This window comes from Myotis nattereri (assembly GCF_964212035.1).
Source record: "Myotis nattereri genome assembly, chromosome: 7".
In the NCBI taxonomy this organism is placed as follows: domain Eukaryota; kingdom Metazoa; phylum Chordata; class Mammalia; order Chiroptera; family Vespertilionidae; genus Myotis; species Myotis nattereri.
Window position 1 is genome coordinate 3,276,647 of NC_138082.1, and position 24,926 is coordinate 3,301,572.

Here is a 24,926-nt window from a genome sequence, read left to right on the forward strand (position 1 = left end):
GCTCCTTACACTATCTTCATATTTTCGGATTCTTTTTTCATTTTGCTTTTCCGGTTGGGTGTTTTTTGCTTCTTCACATTTCAGATCTTTGCCTTGATTCTTGCGCTCCTCTGGTCTGCTGTTGGGAGTCTGTATAGTATTCGTTATTTCAGTCCGTGCATGCTTAATTTCTAGTTGGTTCTTTATCATAACATCGAGGGTCTCATTAGATTTCTTGAGGATCTCACTACATTTATCAGCGGCTTCTAGACAGTTCTTAAGAGACCTTAAAAGTGTGGTTCTGAACTCAATATCCTCTATTGACAGTTTTGTCCTGTTTCTTTGTCTCCGCATTTTGTTATGCTTTCTTGGTGCATCCCCTAGTGGTCTTTGTGCACAGTCTTGTTGTAGTTAAGCCTTGAATGTTGTCATCAATACCAGTGGTGATTTGACCTCCAGGATAACTGGCTATGAGAGTCCGCTGTGTCTGCAGTGGGAGAGCTTCTGTGCTGGATCTCTAGGGAGGTGCTAATCTAGCCTTTGACTGAGGCTATCTGGCAAATGGCTCTGTGCAGGGCTTGGGCGGGGCGGGCCGGAGGGAGTAGTTATGGCCCAGCTGCAGCTTTTTGACAGGTTTTTAGCCTGAGAAAGGACAGACCCTTCATATGCAAAAGCTGTTCCCACAGCTTGGGTGGGGTTGTAAATTGGGTGGGGCGGGGTCTCAGGGAATCACCAGGCAGAGCAAACAGAAATGGCTGCCAGTCAGCCCTGCGACCAGTGAGGTCCCAGCACAGGAACAAAACGGCTCAGAGCACCTCCATCTGGAAGAAAGCCGCCCCCACATTCCTGCCTCGATGCCAGACAGTTCAGTTTCTCCCCATATGGGTCTGGGTTCCCCAGAGTCTCACCCAGCACTGGAGCTCAGAGCAAGCGGGAGCTTGTAAATTGTAAGCTCAGTTCAGGGTGCCAGCCTTTTAACCAGCCTGTAGTTCTTACTGCCCGTAGGGACTTCCTGTCCCCAGCTCTGGGACCCTGGGCTGGGCTTCTGGTGTTGGGCTGGGACCCCTTGCTCCTCCCGGTGGCCTCCACAGAAGCTATCTCCCTCCCAAGTGCAGCCCACATGGGTGCCGGACCAGCCCGTCCTGCACCTGCTCACCTCCTCCCAGTCTCAGTGTGCTCCCTGCTTTACTTTCCTAGTTGTAGGACTTCCATTCAGCCAGCTTTCCAGCAGTTCTGGTGATGGTTCTGTAGTTTTCTTGTCATTTTGATGTGGTTGGGGGAGGCGGTGAATACAGGCATTTGCCTACGCAGCCATCTTGGTTCTCTCCTCCTTTGTTAGTTTGATGTTTCTCTACTCTTCTTCATAAATCCCATTTCCCAGATACGTCAGAATATTTGCTATTTTTCAATGAAATGCCATATTTTATACCTTTACAACTGTGTTCGTGCTACTGCCTGGGCTTCCACCTGAAATCTGTTAATCAGTGAATGCTGTAATTTCATGTGTCCCCACCTCAGTGCAGTGTCCATGTATTCCCTTAGTTAGAATTGACTATTGTACTTTTGAGAGAGCTAGAAAATTGTGCATTTTAATGGTGGAATTTTTGGTAATTAGCTTCTTTGTTAAAAACAATAGGAGAATTAGAAAGGGCCTAGTGCCGTGGTCGGCAAACTGTGGCTCGCTAGCCACATGCGGCGCTTTGGTCCCTTGAGTGTGGCTCTTCCACAAAATACCACGTGCGGGCACGCACGTACAGTGTGATTGAAACTTCGTGGCCCATGTGCAGAAGTCGGTATTTTGTGGAAGAGCCACACTCAAGGGGCCAAAGAGCCGCATGTGGCTCGCCAGCCGCAGTTTGCCGACCACTGGCCTAGTTTATTTTAACCTTTTTACAGCTGAGAAATTTAAGATGGAAAGAGGTGTCACTGAAATGACTTGCCTAAGGCCACATGGCTAGCAGGCCTATCGACAGAACTGGGACTGGGACCCAGCAGTCTTGACCATGAGGTCCGTGTTCTTTGTACTGCACTTGCACATACAGATTAAGCTACAGAGCCATACTTTTACAGAAAATAAAGCAAATGTTATTTTTTCTTCTAGGTTTCAGTCTGAAAGAGAAAGTGGAGATCGAAATTTTGCAATAGGATATTACTTAAAAGAAAAAAAGGTTTTTAACTTTTGTTCTATTTCAAGTTATTCTTTTATTTAATAAAATATATGAAGATACATGCTAAGAACTCAACAGTCGATTTTAAAGTTACCTACTATTTAAGATTTAGAAGTTTTTGCAAAATAACCTTGAGTTATGCTATCAAAGTGTTCATGTTATTAAATTGATTTGTATCTGGCAGTATTCAAATATTTGACTAGTTATGTTAATGCAAATTTTGTGAAAGGATTCACCCATTTACTCAAATAAATGCCTTACTATTGTTGATTACACTTGATTTTTTAAATTTTAAGAGGCTGGTCCAGTAACTTGGCTTATGAATTATGAATCAGTTTATCTTTGTCATTTAAACTAGAATCTAGAAGTCTATATGTGATGTTATTTTGTTTTATTGTTCTTTGTGATTTCATGTTTATACCCTTTCTTAGGTTATGTGCTATTTTGTTCTCAATTAAAATAAAACATCAATATACATTTTTAAAATTTAATCTTATATCTGCATTTCCCCCCCTGTGTTTCTATGTTTTTAATTGCCTTTCTTTTTTGTTTTCCAGTGTTTTCCAGAAGGCACAGACATGGTTGGTATATTAGACTTCTATTTCCAGGTAATTTACTTTAAATATATGAATTGTGTATACAAATAAATGTGTGTATCATTTAGCACAATATAGATATCTCTGAAATCTTGTCTGTGAGCCAAGAGAAAATACATTTCCCACTGACATTTGAAACAACATACTCATGAAAGACACTCTCATGTGTGTATCTCCTAAAAAGTCATGACTCGGGATGTATCAGGGAATATTTATTTCTGTAAACACATTCTATTTAAGAAGTGTCAGGAACAATTGACAGCTTCTTGTTATAAACGGACCTCTGTTCTCTTAGCTTTTCCATTTGTTTGGAGGCGTTAACAACGGTTCATCGTCATTTGCAGTTTCTCAGTTTCTCAGTTCGCTTCTGCAGTCACATAGTGGGTTTTCTTTTAAGGTAGAACAGCAAGCTCCACTCTCTTCAGACTCATCATCTGTTGTGGTATAGACTCAATTAGAGATAGTATTCCTGGACATCCCTCCCCCATACTTCCAGCTCATTCATTTTTATTACTTTAATACCATTAGCGCCTCTGATGGGTCTGTAATGTGAAGCTACATAGTAACAAATTATTAATTTCTAGCTTGCCTGTCTTTATTTTTGAAGGTGCTTTAATTTTAACCTTTCAGTAATCTTAAAGAATTTATATTAGGGAAGTTGTTCTGAAGTAGATTTTGATAGAAGTCCAGATCACAGTTTGTCACCTGCCCAATGTGAAGAACTGTAAATTGTAAATTAAAGAAAAGAAAATTTGCGAAATCAAATAAATATTTGAGTGCTAGGAGGTAGTTAAAAGGAGGCACTTTGCTTTAGGCACACATGATTCCAGGCCCCAGCTGTCTTGTCATTGTAAAATCGAGATCTAACCTGGCCCCCTTTTAGCCATGCTGATCTAATTTCAAACTGAGTCCCAGTTTCATTTTCTGTAGCATTTTTAAATAAGTTCTTACTGATTTTAGAAAGGGAGGGAGAGAGAGAGAGAGAAACATTGATATGAGAGAGAAACATTTATCAGCTGCCTCCTGCACACTCCTATTGGGAACGGGTCCCAAAACCTGGGCATGTGCCCTGACCAGGAATTTAACTAGCAACCTTCTGGGATGATGCTCAACCAAATGAGCCATGATGGCCAGGGCTGTAGAATATTTTTTTTTTAATAGATTTTATTGATTTTTTACAGAGCGGAAGGGAGAGAGAGAGAGAGTTAGAAACATCGATGAGAGAGAAACATCGATCAGCTGCCTCCTGCACATCTCCCACTGGGGATGTGTCCGCAACCCAGGTACATGCCCTTGACCGGGATCGAACCTGGGACCTTTCAGTCCGCAGGCCGACACTCTATCCACTGAGCCAAACCGGTTTTGGCAGGGCTGTAGAATATTTTTGACCTAACTTTCTGCATTGAAAATACCATGAGACGATTGGTGTGAAGTTTATTATTTAATATCATATTTACTTTTATCCAGCAGCCCTTATTTTTTCCCCTAGCCCATATGAATTTCTTGTATGTGTAAGTTCTTTTCCTTTGGTATACATACTTAACTTTGGCTATTACATGCTACTAAATCTGTGACATTTCTACACTTCAGTGCAGAAACCAAGAGACAGCCACAGAAGCACTACTTTTTGTAGAAGGGCTGCATCTAATTAAACATTCATCAGGGTATCAGGAAAGTACTCTTAAATTAGGATTTGTCGTATTAGGAGTGTATTACCTTATGACACACAAAACTCATTAATACTAAGTATAAATTAAGAAATGATTGTTAGAATTTAAATTTCATTTATTTTAGAAAGGTTTTCATGATTACATCAACCTTTGTCTTTGCTGAATGGGTCAGTATAGTAACTATGGATTCTGTAGTTTTGGGGGAATTGGGAAGAGGTTTTAATATAAATAGGCAAAAGTGCAAGTCAGTAAAAAAGTGGCTTCCAGTCATTGCAGTTAATTAGTCTTTCTTTTTGCTGTCTTCAAACCCCTTTGCGCTTCTTGTATGTAGATCTTGAGGTGTGAGTGAGAAAGTTTCTAAGTCAGAGAACTCAGTTTTTTTTCTTTCTCTTCTCCAGGCCCTATTTCTCCTCTACTTTTCACCCATTTTGTTTGCTGTTAATTAAAAATTAAATAGACCATATTTATTGTTTTAGTTTTATGGGTAAATTTGGGTTTGGTATAGTAAACTTTTTCCATTAGTTTGATTATATTTAACTACAAACATTTTATTGTACATTGTAACTGGGCTTTGCTTTTCTACATTCAGCACCCAGGGTCAATAGTAAATAAATATTTGAATGTTAGGAGAAGGTTAAAAGGAGGCACTTTGCTTTAGGCACACATGTATCCAGGCTAGAGCTGCCTTAGATTTTTCTTCACTGAGTCCTTTGCATGTTGCCATATGGGGATGCTGAGCTTTGTTATAGGCGAAATGTCAGGCAATTAGCATTTTTTCTCTAAAGTGACAATTTCTCATGTAGATGTACCTATTATACTGCTTTATCTAAAAAATATCTCATGTCTCCTTTTTTCCTATTGAGTTAATAATTATGTTGGTGTATCTTAGAGAAAGCATTAAATATTAAGCAGTTCTGAATATTACATGGAGCTATTACAAATACAGTGGGGCCTTGACTTACGAATGTCCCGACTAACGAGTTTTTCGAGATATGAGCCGTCTCGGCCGATTTTTTGCTTTGTTGCTTTGAGTTGCGAGCTAAAATTTGGGTTACGAGCCAACTTCAGATACCCCACCGCTAGTTGGCGCAGTGAACGCCACATCAGCCCAGCATTCAATTCATTGTAATGGTGAAAATTGATTTGACATACGAGTAATTTGAGTTACGAGCTCCGTCACAGAACGAATTAAACTCATAAGTTAAGACCCCACTGTACTAGTGCGTAGGGCCTGGCTGTTCCTAGCCTAGTTCTGCCATTAAAAGACTGAATAACTGGGAAAATCAGAATAAACCTTAAAGGGGCTAGAACTTTGGTCAAATTAAAATCTTTAGAATGTCAAGTTATATTAAAATGACCCCTTTGGGATCATTTCAGATCTGTATGAAAAGCCAGATAAAATAGATCATCTTAGAAATCAAATGCAATACTAAAAATAACGTGAGCCTAGATTTTCAGAATTGGTTTTTTGCTTCCTTTTAGTTATGCTCCATTGAAGTAACGTGTGAATCAGCTAGTGTGATGGCTGCAACACTGGCTAATGGCGGTTTCTGCCCAATTACTGGTGAAAGAGTACTGAGCCCAGAAGCGGTGCGAAACACTCTGAGTCTGATGCATTCCTGTGGCATGTATGACTTCTCAGGGCAGTTTGCTTTCCATGTAAGTTATTGTTTAATCTTAATTTTCTCTGTCAAGAAGCTAGTCTGGACTAGTTCTTTTAAAACTGCAGTTTGAACTTTCCTTCTCTAATTGTACGTTAATTTTTGAGAGAGAAGCTTGTTTTCAAGGTTAATTTGTTACAGAATTGGTAAGGAATAGAGTTACTGTTAAGCAGTCTATCAGATGTTCTTAAGAACCTGAAGTTTTATTTATAGAACCTCATCACTTCTTTTCAGGCATTCCAGTATACAAGGTTAGTATAGACTACTTTCATTGTTAATGTTTAAGTTCAGAAATAGTGCATAATTGTGATGTTTAACATTTTTTGGTTAAATCCACAGATATTTTAAAGGACATAAAGTATATTAAAGTTAAAACTTAAAAATCTACTGCTTTAAATTCTGTTGTGCATTTGCCACTTGTAAAATGTGTAGACTTTTTATTTCAGTCTGTTTATGTCAATAAGCAAATGCCCTAAAATGATTATTTTATTTTAAAACAGAAAAACAGACTTATTTAATGTTAATGCATCACTCAACTTTAATACTTACCAATACATGACCAATTTTGTTTCATCTGTATGTATACCTGTTTCTTCCATCCTTGTCATAGTTCGTCTGTAATTCTAAATGATAGCAGCTCTTAAACCCACAGCATCTTTTCTTACATAAAAAAACAAAAAACCTTAATCCTTAATATCATCAAAATATTTCATCACTATTCAGGTCATCTGGACTGTCTTATAAATTATTATTTTTCTCTTTGACTTGGGCTGCAAATAGTGCCTTACAATTATGATTGGTTGTATCTCCCTCTATTTTTCTTCTTTAATCTATAGTCTCCCGCCCTGCCTTGTCTTTTTTTCTTGTTATTTTGGGTTGAAAAAACTGGGTCATTTATCCTGTTCAGTTTCTCACAATCTAGATTTGCTGATGCTCTCACTGTCCGTTGTATTCTTGTTTAACTTAGTTTTATACAAGATTACTTGTAGCAAGAGGAACTCATTGTTTGAACGTTAGTAAGCGATTAATTTTGTCTTTTATCATAATTATTATCAAGTTTTGCGTAATGTAAAGGTAAATGTCTTGAAGAGGATTAACTTGAATTACCATCTTATCTCTATTCCTCAAAATTTCTCTGACATTATACCACAGAGAATCTTTTAAGAAGATAGAAATTCTCATTTTTCTAGTCAAAATATTTGTTGAAAATCATTTTTACACTTAAGCAGTATATGTTTATTATAAAAACAATTAGAAAATGTAGGCAGAAAGAATAAAATAAAAACATAAGCCCACAAATTAGAATATCTTTCAAATTTTTCTACATTTAAATACATCCCAACTGTTTTATATCTGTCTTTCTTTTACCATATTATAAGCATGTTGGTAAATGCCCACAACATTTTTAAAGTTGGAATTCTGTATAGAAATAAATACACCATGATTTTTAAGCCATTTATCTTATTGTTGGACATAATAACTTATCTTATTTTAAAATGTTAACATAAATGGTCCTTTTTTCAAATTACTTTCAGGTTGGTCTTCCTGCAAAATCCGGAGTTGCTGGGGGCATTCTTTTAGTTGTCCCAAATGTCATGGGCATGATGTGCTGGTCACCCCCTCTGGACAAGATGGGCAACAGTGTGAAGGGAATTCACTTCTGTCACGTAAGCATGTGTTCTCAACGGAAATAATGATCATATAACTTGAGCCATCTTATGATTCTATTTTTTATCTTTTTATTTTTTTTACTCGTTTTCATAGTTTATTGGTTGTTGGCACTCTGCCTGCCTGTCTGCCAGTTACTAGGTAGCCATGGGAGCACTCATAGAGGGCTCTCCTCGAACCATCCTCGCAGAAAATTAATTTTCTTTGATGCTTGTATTTTACTATTTATGGTTGTAATTACTTTTTGGTTTCCAAAAGCTCAGCAAAACATACCAACTTGGAGAAATAATTTGAAATCCAATATAAATTAAGATTATTATAGTGTATTGTATCATCTTTAATCTTGCATGGTTGAATAACTTTATCCATAAAAGTATTTTTTTTTTTTTTGAGGAAACAGGCACTGCAATTTAAAATTATTACACTTCTTGACTAGTTCAGTGTTTTATGTTGTGACCCAACTCTTGCTAATATTTTAGCTTCCAGCTTATTTACAGTTATTACTTCCCAGGGTCTTCATTTTTTCTCCAGACTTTATTAATTAAAACTCTGATTTATCTTCAGTTTCTTATTTTCTATAAAAATTAGAGAATGATACGAGATTGCTTGCAGATTATAACAGACTGTAATCAGAATATGTATTTGTATTTTTGTGGTGTTTTATTTTATGGTTATTTGAAAGAATTCTTTCATATGGCCTGTTATTATAATGCTCACTTTATAGGAAATGAAACTTAAACAAGTTGAGTCGCTGAGTCCTGTGATCATGCTAGTAAGCAGTGATCTCAATTGATGGATCGTGTTGCTTTAGTAACATGCAGAAGTGCTTTGTAGGAGATAGTAGTTAAATTGGGCTGCATTCGTATAATTTATTCAGTTATGAAGAAACAATAGTTAGTGAATAGCTAATTTCTTATACCTGGCTCTGTTTATTTACAGGATCTTGTTTCTCTGTGTAATTTCCATAACTATGATAATTTGAGACACTTTGCAAAAAAACTTGATCCTCGAAGAGAAGGTGGCGATCAAAGGGTAAGCTAAATTCTTATTTAGAGTGTTATGCAATATTTTTTTAAGAGAGAAAATGAGACTCACCAGTTTAAATAAAATTTAGTGTAATTGGTAATGGCCTCATATCTGTACTGATAGCAAATGAGTGTAAAACAAATTGTTCACATTTTTATCCTGGGCCAGTACTTCGTAGATATTAAGTATTGATGTTTTACTTAAATTGAAACTGGTTAGCCTAACAGCGGGGTTTCCTCTCTTCCCATTTTTTGCTATTTTAAGCAATATTTTAAAGAATTGATTCTGCCAAGACACGTTAGAAAGCGCTACAGGCTGTAAGAAGAAAGCCTGTTTTTACTCTTAATACTTGTCTAGAATTATATAGTCTTGGAATGAAGTTTACTTTGACGTGGATGGATATGTAAATGGGAAGGGATTATGGTATTACAGTATTAGTGAGACACCATACAAAGCCTCATAAGTTTTATAACCCACTATTGTTGAAATATTTTTCTACAAAAAGTGTTTAATGCAGTATCCCTGATACTCGTACTATTTTTTTTATTAGTGTGCTTGGCTTCATATTACACAAACACACACACTAGTTGTTTAGAGTTAGTATTAGGAATCAGGACTTAAATTTCAGGAACAAGATTTTTTTTGTTTTCATTGTTGTTCACTGAACTAAGGAACTTGTTTTGAGTTTTAATTAAATTCCTTTGCAACCATATGGAAAATGTATGTAATAAAATTACCTAATTAGACTTGAAGCTTATATGAAGCACTTATAGGTAGAAAGAAAATCTTTTAATGCATAAACTAAGTAAGTTTTCATGTCATTAGTTGCAATCAAAGTCACTTATAATAACATATGAAAATTAGAGCCAGCACAGTAGGCACTCCCATGAGAGTCAACATGAATAACATGGAGCTAACATCAAATGGTGGTGGGTGAAAATGTGAGCAGATTTTAATAACATTCACTGAAAAATACCATTTTATAGCTCGGACCTTTCTTCACTCAAGTGCACTAATAAATTATGTATGTTGCTTGAACAACTAGCATTCCTTGGGACCATTGGACTGTGAAAGTCTCCAACAAGAACTTGCTTTAAAAGAGACAGTGTGGAAAAAAGTGTCACCTGAGTCAAATGAGGACATCTCTACAACTGTAGTTTATAGAATGGAGAGTCTGGGCGAGAAAAGCTAAAGCAGTGGGCGCTAGTTTCAGAGTGTTCTTCATTTACCTTTCACACATCTTTAGTGTTTTTGCATAATATAAATATTTATATAAGTTTTTTGTGTTCTCAACCTTTGCTGCTAAGCCATAAAACTTTTTCTCCTTTTAGTCTTTGTGTAAAGGTAGATTTGTCAGTTTTTAAAAAGTATTTATAAGTAAGTAAAGCAAATTTGCTTTATTTTAAAAAAACTCTAAAAGGATTTAAAATTTTTCCTGGTATAATTAAAAATTGAATTATGGAGTCAGGTAACCCCATTTAAAATAGTAATAGAAATTTGTAATTTTTTGGTTCTAAAACCCACACATTGAACTTATCAGTTTCATTACATTCTGTTTCTTCTTTTCCAGTTTTAAAATTGACATGTCTTTAGTGGCAATAAAAAGTATTTCTAAGCTAAAAAGAAAACTTAAAAAGGTAAAATAATGAATCCCAAATTATTTAATATAGCAGATTATAAAATTAGCTTATGTTTACATGTCATGCCATTTTTAGTGATAGATTGATTGGCTTTAAATTTTAAAAAATTCATTTAAAATTTTACCAAACACTCTATAAGTCGTGTCTTTGCCTTTTTACTTTGCAACTCCTATGTTCTGTCAGAATTGTCATATACAGGAGTGTCTTACGTTACTAAAACATTCCAGCCAAAGAATTTCAGGTACAAGATAGTGACATGTTCTCTGCTAAGAAGCTATGGTCACCAGAAGGAGCAGAGTGTCTTCAAGTGAAATGTTTACCTGATTATTTTCTATTATGCACGTAGCCTTTTCTGTTATATTTAAATAAAATTGGTGAATCTTGGTTTTAGCTTTTAGTAATTTTATTCCAATGGTTTTACAAATGCTAATGAATCTTTTATGACAAATTATAGCATCTCAAAGTTTGTTCTATTGGAACTCTTTTAGAGTACTTAGGAAATTAATTGAGTCTGAAGGTAGTGAGTGTTCTACTAAAACACCTATTAGATATGAATCCTTTTGTTTGGTTATAAAAATGGAATATTGAGAATCAAAACTTGTTTTTAAGAGAAGAACTATATGTTCTACACAATCTGATTTCAGAGAATTAAAAGTATTTAAAGTCTGTCTTGGCAAAGTGATTATAAAATTCTGTAGGACCTATTCACTCTTCCTCCTTCCTCCATGCATCTCTAATCTCCCCACAGTTTCTCAGCTTCCAGGTGCTTTTTGTTAATTCATTTTTAAACTTGTAGATTTTGGAGGTGCAGGGGTGGGATCTAGAAAGAGAACTTGATAGTTTCTTGTGTCATGGCATATTTGTGGTAGGTAAAGTCTAATAAAAGTAAATACAGGATAGCGAGAAATATTTCACTGGGTCATTTAGATACCAATGCAAATATAGATGTAAAAATTCCTGATCATATGATTTCTTGAGTTTGGGAACCATGATATTAGGAAAAGATGTTTCCTCCCAGAGGTGTTCAGAAGCCTTTGATCTAACATAAGTATTAAAACTTTTCTATTTAAATAATTATGTTATGTGAGGTTTTAGAGGATTTTACCAAGGACTTTATGGTTATTTGAATGTTCCTCTAATGTACAGATGTATATTCTAACTGGATGCTTCTGGTGTGGCCGTCCACAGGAGAGGAGTGTGTGTGGAGGCCTCACCTCTGCTAGACCCGGGGACAGTATACATTCAGAGCCATTTGTGGTTTGGGGAACTGAATGCCTTAGTTGACAGTTTGCAAAAAAGGCGTTATTTCCCCCCCCCCCCCCCTCGTGTCTTAAATTCTTACATTTTACTATTTTATTTGTAGGTTAGTTTTACTTTATAAATGAAAATTTAATGTTTCATATTGTATTCATATTTGTATAGATTTCAAAATTGTTAATCTGTGGCACCTTTTTATGCTGGTAAGGCTAACTGCACACTTACCAGCGGAGTAGGGCGCTGTAAGCTACTGTATTTATAGCCTCTGGTTAAGGAGGGGCATCCAGAGATGTGTAGGAAGGCACAGTAGGAAGACAGGGAGGTATTGTGAATAGGCCCTCCAACTTTACTTTGCAAAAAAGGGAGAAAACTTTGCCAGATTTAATGACATTATTTTAATCCCTTCAGTGTTTTTAACACCTTTTCAAATACAGTTCTTGAAAAGTACCCAGTATTGTTGGATTTAATGTTTCATGCCATTACTGATTCTTGATATTCAAGCACTTAGAAGTCAACATATTTGTTTTTCTTTTCATTCATCATTAACATTTCATTTGAAATGTATATCTTTCTTGAAATACTTTATTTTTAGCATAAATGTTGTGCATTTTAATCTTCATGTTTGGATTAAAACATTTGTGTTATTTAGCTTTCTTTCATTTGCTTTGTGTATTTAATAATGTATCTTTTATTTTCTAGTATGCCTACTTTTTGTATTGTACAATAAATTTATTTTAAGCGGATTTTATTGGGGTTTTTTTTTTTTTTAATGACAGCAATTCCAGCATTTATATATAACAAATATCTAGAATTTTAACTTTAAAAAATTATCCTTTATGAAGATACTATTAAAATGCTTTATATTCTTAATTATTTCTGAGGCTGCTGTGAAGAAAAAATTAGAAATACTCCTAAGGGATTCTTCCTTATTTTCTTATCTTTTTTTATAATGCAGTGTAGCATTAGTGGGGGTTTTTTCCTATTAGTTGTACTAAGAGTATTTGAATAAAGACTTTTTTCCTAGTTCTTGGTTTTGTTTTGTTTTTTGTTTTTATTTGACAGCCTAAAAAAACAAAACACTACCCTATTTTTTGCAGGTCTTTCTGGTATTTGAGGAGGAATATCACTGTTGTTATTGAATATATAATCTGTTATCTAGAGTTAAAAAAAATTGCTAAATCAAATGAAGATAATCTCAGTAGAACTTATATTGTGAAATAACTATAAATATAGGAATTTACCTTAGCTATTTTCAAGGAATTCGGTTTTCAGAAGGAACTTAGTATATTTCCATAGCACAGTTAAAATTATAACAAGTTTCCGTGCATTGTGGATCAAATACAGCACTTAAAATTTTCCTGTTTGCTGAAATTTGCCATTCATGTAACAGCTTATGATCACTTGTTCTAAAAGATCCCTTGTTTTTTGTTGGTGTGTTTAACTCATTTGATGCACAGGAAATGGTAACCCAAAGAGCTTAATTGTCTTGGCTCACAATGTGGCGTCCCATAGGCATGTATGTATGTGGAAAGAATCACTGATATAGACTGATACGTCAATCTGTATCATGATAATCTATATAAGATGTATGTGTTATACGTGCAAGTGTTTATGTGTCTATCTGTATCAACGTCTATCTTGCCAGCCATCTCTCCACATTCTGAAAACCAGCAGCAGTTCTTTCCACATAGTTTGTTATGCATAAATGATTCATTGAGCTATTCCGATTCCAAGTTTTGTCATAAAAGAAGCTCTAATATTTTTGCTGCCCCAGAATTTATTTATTGTTCAGTGTAACGTGAAGGATATGTGGTTTCTGCTGTTCCCATGCACTGCCATGCTATCGGGGTGAGAGAGCCACCCGTATCAGGCAAGTCCACAGCAGGGAGCAGGGCCATCAGCGTGCAGTGGAAGTGACTGCCAGTCTCCAGCACTTGTTATATAGGAAGGTTGCTTTCAACCTAAACAGTGCGCTGCTCAGTTTCAGCAAGTACTTTAGTTGATTCTAAAAGTTATGCACTATTTTTAGTTTTAAGAATCTGCTTTACTGTTCATTTGTAAAAATTTTGTTTTTTCTCCTAGAAAATGCTAGAATGCTTTTTTTTTTAAACAAAGTAATGTAATTTCTGCTCAGTCTCTTCTTTGCCATTTCATATTAAATGTAATACTTACATTGTATAATAAAAACCAAAATCAGATCTTGGAGATGCAACTTGCTGTGCTGTATCATGGCACATCCCTCAGATTTTCACTTAGATTACTCAGAATAAACTTGACCTGATGACCATTTTCTGTCATGGCAAAATAGAATATTTGTTTATTTCTAAAATATAGTTCAATCTTTCTAGATCTTTGATCATCTTCTGTTCACCATAATCTTAGAGTTTGTTAGAATCACATTGGGCTTGAGAATAATCTTAAAGGTTATCTGCTATAAACTCCCACTCCATCCAACCCCCTTTCCCAGGTTTCTCACACCTTCCTCTCTCAGTTAACGTCTTTGTAATTTTTTATGAGTCAGTCTGTTTTATGTTTCGTTGGAACAGCCTTCTGCTTGTGGGTTCATTTTTCATGAGAAGTGTGGTCGGCAGTATTTAGGATGACGAGACGTTATTTGGCAGACTGACTCCCATCCGTGTTCCCTTGGACTGCTTGTGTTTTTCTAGTGAGCAGTCGTCTACCACAGTTTATAAAGACGGGTCACGTGAGAAGTGAATGTTACAATTATACAGAAGCTCTAAAAATAAACATTACCCTGGAACCTTTGAAAGAAAGTGAGTGTAGCAGAAATGTGACTCTAAAAATAAATGTGCACCATTGGCTATTAACATAAATTCCTTTGGAGCTAGGCTAAATGCGTAAATAATAAGATTTTAAACAAGCAAAAGGCTGTTAAAGTTCTAGATAAATGTTTTCTTTAAAAAACGTTTTTTTCCTTTCTCTTTACAAGTTAGCTCTTCCAGCATATACTATGCAAAATGTATAGCCACTGCCCTCATTTTTACTTTAGATATTTGGATCGCCTAGTGTCTTCAGAGCAGGGCCCTGGTTTTTCTGTTTATTACTCCACTGTGTTAGTTGTCCTCAGTACCAATCTATATCATAATTCTGGCTTTTTATTTTTTACTTGTGAAGGAAATGTATATTGCTTTTGTTACAGTGCACTAATTTTTTAAAAAACCTTTGTTGACTTAAATGCTAAAATTCAAATATTGTTACTCCAAAAAAAAGTACTGCTCCTTAATTCTCAGTTTAACCTGGTGTGGGAGCTCTTCTCCCCACAGGTTCATGCCAGGGAGCCTGAGCATGCTGGAGCCTGGCTCTGAGCCGGTGAAGCGCTCTTGACTTCACATTAAGCCCTATTACCATTAGAATGACGTGGAAGTAGTAGCACCAGTGATGCAAGTGTAATTACTCAGATTTGGGCCATTCCATTGTGAAATCCAAATTAAAAAAATAATTTTTTAGCCTCTTAACTAGACTTTTTTATGTTAGAATTAACAGTTTTCATTATTTTGCGTGTGTTTCACAAATTATCACTAAGGGACACTTACAGATTGTCCTTTGAGAGGATAGCATAAAACTTAAGTCTTGACTTTCCTCCATTAAATGAGATTAACGATGTATGAAACCATGGTATTATTAATTGAACTCCATTCTAGATCTCTTGTTTTGTTCTTTGAGTCATTCAAAATTAAAAGTTCTAATTAGAAATCTTGAAATATATTTATTTCAAGTAGTCTTTTTCATCCTTTCCTATCATTCATTTTTGGCTGAAAATCAGGTATTTAAGAAAATTATATCCAAGTTGCTTATAAAATTGGGGTTTTCATTTTCAGATCTTCATATTGCTTATATATTTGTTACCAAACCTTTTAATATTATTGACATTTGCCATTCTAGTTTTATTTTCTTTTTTAAAAAAATATTTTTTTATTGATTTTAGAGAGGAAGGGAGAGGGAGAGAGAAACATCAACGGTGAGAGGGAATCATTGATTGGCTGCCCCCTGCATGCTTCACACTGGGGATCAAGCCTGAAAACCGGGCATGTGTCCTGACTGGAATTGAACCATGACCTCCTGGTTCATGGGTTGAAGCTCAACCACTGAGCCACACCGGCTGGGCTAGTTTTATTTTCTTTCAAAAGTGTCAATCCAAACTTCTTGATTGGTCTTTGAGACGGGAGTCTGCCATTCTCCCAGGTTTTGTGACTGACTCCTGAATAAAACCTCTTTCCTTTCACACCAAAAAAATAAAAATAAAATCCAAACTTTTTTCAATATACTATGGCTTCCTGTTGATCATTTATTTCACACTCAACTTCAAATACATGCATCTGTGGGTTCAATTATATGCACAAGATTTATAATTTAAATAAATCACCTGAATCATTGCTTCTATTTTGAATTGAGATAAATAAATGTCACATTTTCTGCACTATGAAACTTCATTAACATCTCCATGAAATACAGAAGTGATTTTGTTAAGATTCTGTGGTGACTAATACTATTTAACCCTCTTTAATCATGCCAATAAAATATTTCTTCCTTAATGCCTCACTTTTTTTTTTTAACTGAAAGACAAGCTTTAGAGAAGGACCGATTTTAAGGAGTGGAATCGAGCTTAACTTTCTGTTTGCCTGTTTGTGAAGTGTCTCAGCGGTTACAACAGAGTTTAGAGCACTTACGACGTCCTTTTCACCTAGCGGAAACAGAGGAGCACGGAAAGCCAAGAAATGAAAGCTTGAGAAACTTTTAATTTTTATTTGGCCGCGGTTGTGCGATTCTGTCTCACATCCACCGTGTGTCTCTGCCGCAGAATCAGCCCCGTTGTCGCGGGCCCCTCCCCTGCCGGCTGTCCTGACGAGGCCTGCCTGCTCACGGGGCCACTCACCTTGCTCGGCTCCGGCTGGAGGCTGACGCGCTGCGCTTGTCGTCTTGGCTTTGCAGTGATCCTTACGCAGCAACCTGTGAGGCTTGGGTTCTGTGTTCAGAATCTGTATCTTGTGCAGAAGTTCTTCATAGACTGGAGCTTGGTTTTATCTTTGTTTTGCATGTTGGGTTTAAATAGCACCAGTGAGTGCTGGGCGGTTGCACATAGATCTGGATGGGTCGCCCAGTGTGAGTTAGCAGAGACAGGAACTTCTGAAGTTCGTTTTCTACCTTAAAAGTCCATGTAATTTTTAAAAATGCCCTGATACCCAGTTTAGTGTTTTACAGCTGTGATACCAGTTCTATGACTATTCCTTCTCCAGAGGAAGATGTGCCATTCTAATTCCTTCTGACAGGACAGCAACCCATAAGAATCCCTTAAAAATAGAAAGCACGGTGGAAATGGCCATGCATACCTAAATCAACTGATTGAAAGTGGAAAAGAACGCCCCATCCATGCCTACTCCCTGTGCCCCAAGGCCGTGGGAGTCTGCACTTCTTTGTCAGCCTGTCGCAGGAAGCTTAGTGTGTAGACTGGAGCAGAGTGGACACTGGGGGGTCCTCAAGCATGGCCCTAAGCCAGTGATGGCGAACCTATGACACGCGAACTCATTTTTTTGGTTGATTTTTCTTTGTTAAATGGCATTTAAATATATAAAATAAATATCAAAAATATAAGTTTTTGTTTTACTATGGTTGCAAATATCAAAAAATTTCTATATGTGACAGGGCACCAGAGTTAAGTTAAGGGTTTTTCAAAATGCTGACTCACCAAGCTCAAAGAGCTCAAAAGGTTCGCCATCATTGCCCTAAGCCCAGGCAGTCTGGTTTGCTAACAAAATCCTACTTTTGTAGATTTTCACCCAATGACAATTTTAGTCACTTCTAGCAACAATGCATGCACAGTACACCATTTTCAGAAACGGCAACACCCAAATTTGAATGGCCTCGCTTTTAGGATCATTGGTAATAACTAGTACTTACTGTGGGTCAGCCACCAGGGCAAAGCATGCTTTGTTGGATTTTTAAATCTTCATAAAGTCTATGAAATAGGAACCCCCCCAAACTGTCCTCACCCAGCCCCGTGGCTGCCTCCAGAGCCGGGCAAGGGGTTCAGAGCACTTACCAGAAACTTTTAACAAGAGGCTTTGGAATCTACTTCGGACCCAGCCTATGTAGAAGAATCCTGTTAGGGTTTTCCTTGTAGAATTTGGTTCTGCTTAAAGAATTTTCCACTTACTGTAGATTACACCAACAAGTGAGTGTGTGTAATTCTGTGGTCTCCATCCTTGCTTCTCGGAATGAGTCCTGATAAGAATCACAAACGTTAGCGGTAGATGCAAGTCTCGTGCGAAGGCCCTGGGAATCGTGTTGAGTGCGAGTTTTATATAGTTCCCTCAACTGTCACCTTGCGTATTTGAAGGGTCTTAAACCCTGTTCTCCAGCTGCTTCCTGTGTTCTGTGCAGGACTAGCAGTCACCATGGAAGGTCTAGGACAGCGCTGAGGGGCACAGCGCAGAAGCAGACGCTGTTCCTGGCCTGTTCTGTGGGGGGCGTGAAGCACACTGGACTTCCCCATGCAGTCATGGAATAACATGAAGGAACGTAGGCCCTGGAGACCAGTGGGCATGAGGGATTGCTCTCTAGAGTCAGAGCCGTCGGGAGGGGTGCTCGGATGCCGTGTGCATTTGCTGTGCTGGTGTTGAGGGCGTCCAGAGGAGAAGGGCCCTTAGGTGAGACCAGGATTCTGCCTGTCATTGACCAAACTTTGTTTTGTTTCCTGGCAGAAAGAGCCCCCCCCCTCTTTTCAGGGAACTTGTTTGTATTAAGTTTTTTCCAGACTCAATCTTGATTCCAGTGGCCCTGCTCCTGGTTTACTTATTTTTTAAGTAATACAGGCATTTGGTGACCAGTTAATGCTTGTAAATAAACGTGACGTCCCATCATGACAGCGGGCGCCTCGTTCTCAGCGCTGATGTGCTAACCACGGAGTTTTACGCCTCTGTAGGAGAGGAGGGGGTCAGGAAGATGGGGCGCGAGAGGCGGGCACTGTCTGTGGAGCACCGGCCTCAGGCCTGCTGGGAGGGGCAGCGCGGTGTCCCCATTAGCTGCTGCTTCTAGAAGGGAGCACTGGCCACACAAAGACGTCGCTGTTCGCTCTCACAAGCGGGTGCACTCAAGCCGTGGGCGTCTTTGGAGACTCTCCACTGAGGAACAGGAGCCTCTGAGATCAGTTGTTCACCTGCTGCCAGGCCCAGCACGTGCCGCTCACCTTGGCCCCAGGCTCATATTTCACCCCACCTGCTCTGTTCCCTTCATTTTCTTCAGTAAAAGCACGCCCTTGGTTAGCAGCTCAGGAGGAAATTGGTGTCTCTGATTTTTCTATAATTTGTTTCTCTGTGGCCGTTTCTGGTTTCCCATCTCAAGTTGTAGCCTTGGGATGGTATTGAAGTCCCAGCTCAGGTTTTCTTAGGAGTCTCGGCCCCGTAGACCCTGGATCCTGGTCTGGAGGCCGAGCCCGGCCTCTGACAGCTGCTGGGGCCCGCGCCTGCCCTCGCAGCGGCGTCGCCCGGCTCAGGTGTTGAGCGTGCTGTCCTTCCCTGTCCGGCCTTTTATGATAGGACCAGGGATGACCATTCTTAAAGCACTGGGCTTAGTCCAGGCAGAGCAGGTGTTTCATATTAGCCACTTGGTTGTCAATAAAATATAATCACTTCTTGTCAACATGGGTTGTCAGATTTCTTTGATATAATTGTGACTTAGTTTAAGAAGTTATTTCATTGGGAAATTTTGAAAATGGTATGCTTACGAGATTTATTACTTAGCTAATCAAGAGCAGAATATAGTGTTTGGAGCTGACACGTCTAAGGTTGCATTTTATAGATGAAGTGTCTGCATTCCCGTTCAGAGTACAACTGACTGACACTCTGTTAAAACGACCAAGTGAGAACCTGCGTTGGTGTAAAAATTCCGAAATGTGGTCATGAAATTGCCAAACTGTTGCTCCCTCAGGAATGTCTCTGATCCCCAATCGTGTCTGTGTGGATTCACTTTGTCGCATATGAACAATAGTGTCTGAGTGAATCGCCAGGACGAGTAGGGACGTGGCCTCACGCCGATCTTAGGCCGTGGACCACCCAAGCACTCTCGTCTCGTGTTCCTCGCCCCGGGAGCAGGAAGTCGGCTCAGTGGGCAGGAAAGGGAAAACACCTGTGGTCACAGGCGTCTAGTTACCCCCGTGCCGCTCGCTGACAATAAACATGACCTTCGGCTGCGCTGCACAGGCTGGCGGGTTCTGACCTGGCCTGGTGAACAGTGTCTGTGAGAGAAGGCTCTAACGGGCCCGTTGTAGTGAAGCTTTTTAACAAAAATCATCTGTAACAGATGAGTATCTCTTTCCCGGCAACAGATACGCCCGGGCTGGAAACAGGAGCCGCTCGTCTGCCTGGAAAAGGGCGGCTCTGCTGCCCCAGGTGCGCAGGGCAGCGACCTTGGGAACTGTGACCCTGCTGTCCTCCGTCATCGTGACTTACGATAAGCTCAGATAAGGCCCAGATAAGGCCGCTGGCTCAGGCTGGGGGAGATCTGATAGGGGAAGGCGGCAGCTGGGAACTGCCGCAGCGGGAGAGCTGACAGCGTTTATAGGCGCCCGTGGCCCCTGCCCAAGTGCAGCTCCTCTGCTATGGAGGGGCTCCCACAAGCCGAGAGGCACCCCGGAAGCCAAGAGCACTTACAGGCTGCGGAAGCCCTGTCCTCACACAAGAGTGAGTCATCAGAACAGGCTGGCCTGCTGGCAGCTGCTGTTAACCCATTGCTTGCCAGACCCTGGTCTTCCTGACAGGTGTTTTAAAGCTCACCTAATCAGTGTGCACTGGGGAGGGAGGGGCGGGCAGAGCAATGGTTAGCACACTCCCTCCTTTGCCCGTCAACTTGGCACTGGGTGAGTCCTCTGTAGGGCCCCCCCCACCCCTCCCCCATGTGGTTTTCGTGGGCCTCGTGGCAGAGGGCGTGCCCTGGCGTCGGGGATGTCAGTGGGGACTCACTGCGGTCCCAGCACTGCCAGTTCCCTGGTCCCAGCCGCCCACTCCTGGCGCGGAGGTTCGACCCTCCGAGAGGTGGCTGTGGCTCAGTTCAGGGGCGCCGTGCTGTGCCCTCCCTGTGTGTCTTCTGGCCCGGACTAAGCGCACCCCGTGCAGCCCTCCGTTGTCATGGGAAGACTCCCGAACCCCCATGTTACGTTCAATGTGTGTGCTTTGTAAGACAAGCTAACGGTTTCTCCCACCCCCGGTTAGCCGCAGCGCCTTCTAAAGCGCATGGTATTTTTCTGCCATTCTCCTTTTACATTTATCTCCCTGAACTGAAGCATGCTTATGAATAAAGTATTAGTATCCTCCCAGTGACCTGCTTATATTCCCAAATCAGCCTTTCATGGGCTTTATTAATAAGGAATGTGCTCTTAGAACTTTGGAAATATTGAATAATTGGTGATACATGCTATATGTAATAAAATCTCTTCCAGTGAGCTTGGTCTAAGTTCAGAAAGTGGAAAAGGTGTAGGTGTGCGCATACAGTCACAAACAGGCCAAGGACTTACTGCCGATAAACGCTGTGAAGAATGGGAACTGTGGGTTTAAGGCTAACATTCATGCCGTGCCTGTCGGAATTCCGGGGTGAGATGCGTGTGTGGGCTGGTGCCGTCCATCAGAAGCACATGTAGGAGCAAGGAATGGCTTCTGATGTAGGAGACTGGCCTGGGGCTCACAGGGAGGGGCTGAGAATAGCATTGCAGTGAGAAATTCGGGGAGGAACTGTGATTTCAGGGAAGAATTAGCATGTACTGTGGCCGGGGAGGAGCAGAAGAGACACTCAGGGCTGTATTGGGAAGAGGGTATCTACTTGATGGCTCTGAGCACCACGTGGACAGTGTGGGCCGTGAATGCTGGGTGAGAGCCATGAGGAGGCGTGGCAGCCCGGGGGCTCCCCGAGTCTTGCGAGCCGGCCGGAGGGAATGGAGAGATTGACCAGGAGCCTAGGTGCTCCCAGAGGGAGAGAGGGGTGCAGACAAGACAAGAACAAGGGCAGAAGTAGGACCGTGTTCTGCCGGGGGGGAGAGAAGAGGCAGCAGGCTGAGGAGTCCTATCAGGAATGATTCGGGGATGTGTTGACACCCCTTGCTGAGAACGGTAGTGATCTGAGCAGTGTTTTGTGAAGACGGTAGGGAGTGTGTGGAGGGTGGAAGGAGGACTAGACGCAGGGCCCCGGGAGGAGAAGCGGATGAATTGGGTAGCGCTGTTTGAGGGTTAGGGGAGGTAGAATTAATCATGACTCTAACGGAATCCCCAGGCGGTGCTAACAATTTGAATATTTGATAACTTGGGAGAAAATGTTTAGTGAACACACTTTTTTACATTGAGATGTAGTCGACAACTAACTGAGCGTAAGGTGTGCGATGTGTTGACTTGAGTGAGCCAACCATTTCATGAGCATCTATTAGAAGGGGAGCCACGCGGGTCATGTGGGAAGAGCAATGCGCAGTCTCTGCCCAGACGGAGCTTGCGTTGAGCGGGAAGGGACATGGAACGGGGGTAACTACCTAAAGCCAAGTGCCCGGAGCCCCGAGGAGAGAAAGCAAGGAAGGGGCTAGAGCAGTGGTTCTCAACCTTCCTAACGCCGCGACCCTTTAATACAGTTCCTCATGTTGTGGTGACCCCCAATTTCATTGTTACAAATTGAACATAATGAAAGCACAGTGATTAATCACAAAAACAATATGTAATTATATATGTGTTTTCCGAGGGTCTTAGGCGACCCCTATGAAAGGGTCATTAGACCCCCAAAGGGGTCTCGACCCACAGGTTGAGAACCGCTGGGCTAGAGTGATGAAGAAGGGGGCAGTGCTTTAGAGCTGCCTGGGAGTGAGACCAGGCAGCGGGAGGGGAGCCCCTCACCGCCTGGGGGACAGCACCCAGCAGCAGGGGCAGGCCTGGATGCCCGGGACCAACAGGACATCTGCCTGGCCGGGCAGAGCCACACGGGGCAGAGGGTGGGGAAGGAGAAGTGTGACCGGAGTGGAGCAGTTAGAGTCCTGAAGCCACGGTGAGGGTTCGCCTTCTGTCCGGGGTGTGATGGAGAGCCACCAGGAGTGCCACGATGTCTGTTTTAAAAGCTGCTTGTGTGCTCAGCCGGCGTGGCTCCGTGGTGAGCATCAGCCTGTGAACCAGGGGGTCACGGTTCCATTCCCTGTCAGGGCACAGGCCCGGGTTGTGGGCTCCATCCCCAGCGTGGGGCGTGCAGAAGGCAGCCGATCCATGATTCTCATCACTGATGTTTCTATCTCCCTCACCCTCTCCCTTCCTCTCTGAAATCAATAAAAATATATCTTAAAAAATTTTAAAAATAAAAACCTGCTTGTGGCAGCGGAATTGAACAGAGGTATACAGCCACGGGCCGCCTCACGAGGGGTACGGTCTGGAAAATGTGTCGCGGGGTGATTTCGTTGTGCAGACATCACAGAGCACCTGCGCGCACCTAGACGGCAGGCCCGGGCTCTGGGACACACCCCCCGGGCGGCAGCCCCGCTGACCCACACGTGGTGATGCGGTGAGAGCCTGATGAGAGCCAGAGGCTGTCGCATCCCCGGGGGGATAGGGCGCAGTCGAGAGGGGTGAGAAGTGGGTGCTGAGCACACTGGAGGTGGAGCCTGTTTGTCGATGAGGCTGATGTGGGCTGTGAGGCAGAGTCAGGGACGCCTCCAGGTCTGCGGGGGGTGGTGTCCCTTAGAGAGAGCTCGTCCTGCCTCTGAGGGAAGCAGGCCCTCGCACAGCCGTGGGAGGGACCCGCCCCGCGCTCCTCAGTGCAGCCGGGCAGCAGCCTGGGCCACGGGGAGCGGTGCCCTTCCATGTGGGGGCGCCGGGAGAGGAGCTACGAGGTGGGGTGGGGGAGGCGGTGGAAGTCGGAGACACCTGATAAACACCCTGGAGGCAGCGTCCAGCAGGCGGTCGGATGTGGGCTTTCAGAGCCCGGGTGGCAGCCTGCGGGGAGGTGTGCCATTTTTAAATAAAAAGATTGAATAAATATAATTTTATTGATTTCAGAGAGGAAGGGAGAGGGAGAGATAGAAACATCCATGATGAAAGAGAATCACGGATCAGCTGCCTCCTGCACGCCCCACATTGGGCATCAAGCCCGCAACTCGGCCATGTGCCCTGGCCAGGACTCAAGCCCTGACCTCGTGGTTCATAGGTCAACGCCCAAACACTGAGCCACACTGGCCGGGCTCAGGTTAAAATCTCGGAAGAGTCCCCAGGGCTGTGGCTTTGTCTGTGGATAGCTGGGTTACTTTCCACCCCTCCCCTTAAACTTCTCTCTTCCACCATTAAGTCCAGTATCAGTTGCTGAAGTTGCAAAGTATAAGATAAAAGTGGGAATTTACGAAGTATTTACAAATAGTGTACGTTCAGTAATTTAGTTTCTGAAAACCAGGGCTGGCTAAAGGCTGCATGAAGGCTGAGGAAACCCAGAGGCCTCTGGGTTAAACCAGCCTTGTCCTTATCGTAAGGCAAGACGGTGGGTGTTGTCAACCGCAGGGACCTGCTGTTTGGGGAGGGTCCGCCACCGGAGAGCGGTGTGGGGCTGAGCCGCTGGGCTGGCGGATAGACCGTCTTCCCGTGACAGCCTCGTCCGCGGCCCCGGGGCCTCGTGCTGAGCGCAGCCTCTGAAGGTCTGAGAGGAGCCGGCGATGGCGATGGGGAGACGGTGACTGGGGCAGGGCCTCGATGCTGGTCGGGCATGCCTTCGTTTTCAGTCATGATGGAACGTGAATGCTGTGCGCACGGTCAGCTCACAGTCCTGGACACGCAGGGAGAAGGGTCCTGAGCACACTTCAGAGGCCCAGCCATGTGTTTCACACGCAGGTTACAAGTCTGCGTCCTTCTGCGCCAGGTGACATCAGTCCATCCCTTCCCTCCCGCATCTAATCTTTAGTGTTGAATTTCCCAGAATCCTCTAGTGAAACAGGAAAGTAACGCCCGTGCCTGCCGTAGGTGTGGACGTGCTGCAGCTGGGGCAACTGGGCGACCGGATGGAGAGTCCCCAGCTCGCAGGAACCCCGGCTGCCCATTCCATTCTGTCTCCCCCGTGAAACCTGACTTTTCCTGTCTCCTCAGGTGAAGTCGGTGATAAACCTCTTGTTTGCAGCCTACACGGGAGACGTGTCTGCACTTCGGAGGTATGTTCCCGGGAGGGCTGGCGAGCGGCGCACAGATGTCCGTGAAGCAGCTTCTGGGCACATGGCCGTCTGAAGGCCAAGCCTCACTTGCATGCCCTCTAA

At 41.7% G+C, this 24,926-nt stretch overlaps 1 protein-coding gene across 2 annotated transcripts in view; it reads left to right on the plus strand.

The window, feature by feature from the left end:
- GLS (glutaminase) overlaps nucleotides 1-24,926 on the plus strand; it is a gene marked incomplete at its 5' end in the record, with an annotated part of 68,708 nt that overhangs the window by 36,469 nt on the left and 7,313 nt on the right. The window contains 6 exons of one of the 2 annotated variants that reach the window (XM_081095412.1): nucleotides 2,081-2,147; nucleotides 2,705-2,755; nucleotides 5,896-6,072; nucleotides 7,610-7,741; nucleotides 8,682-8,774; nucleotides 24,763-24,824. In XM_081095412.1, coding sequence (XP_080951538.1) covers nucleotides 2,081-2,147; nucleotides 2,705-2,755; nucleotides 5,896-6,072; nucleotides 7,610-7,741; nucleotides 8,682-8,774; nucleotides 24,763-24,824 — 582 coding nt within the window. Of the gene's footprint in view, nucleotides 1-2,080; nucleotides 2,148-2,704; nucleotides 2,756-5,895; nucleotides 6,073-7,609; nucleotides 7,742-8,681; nucleotides 8,775-9,813; nucleotides 10,793-24,762; nucleotides 24,825-24,926 lie in introns of those variants that run through there. The other variant, XM_081095413.1, reaches the window with a different exon arrangement.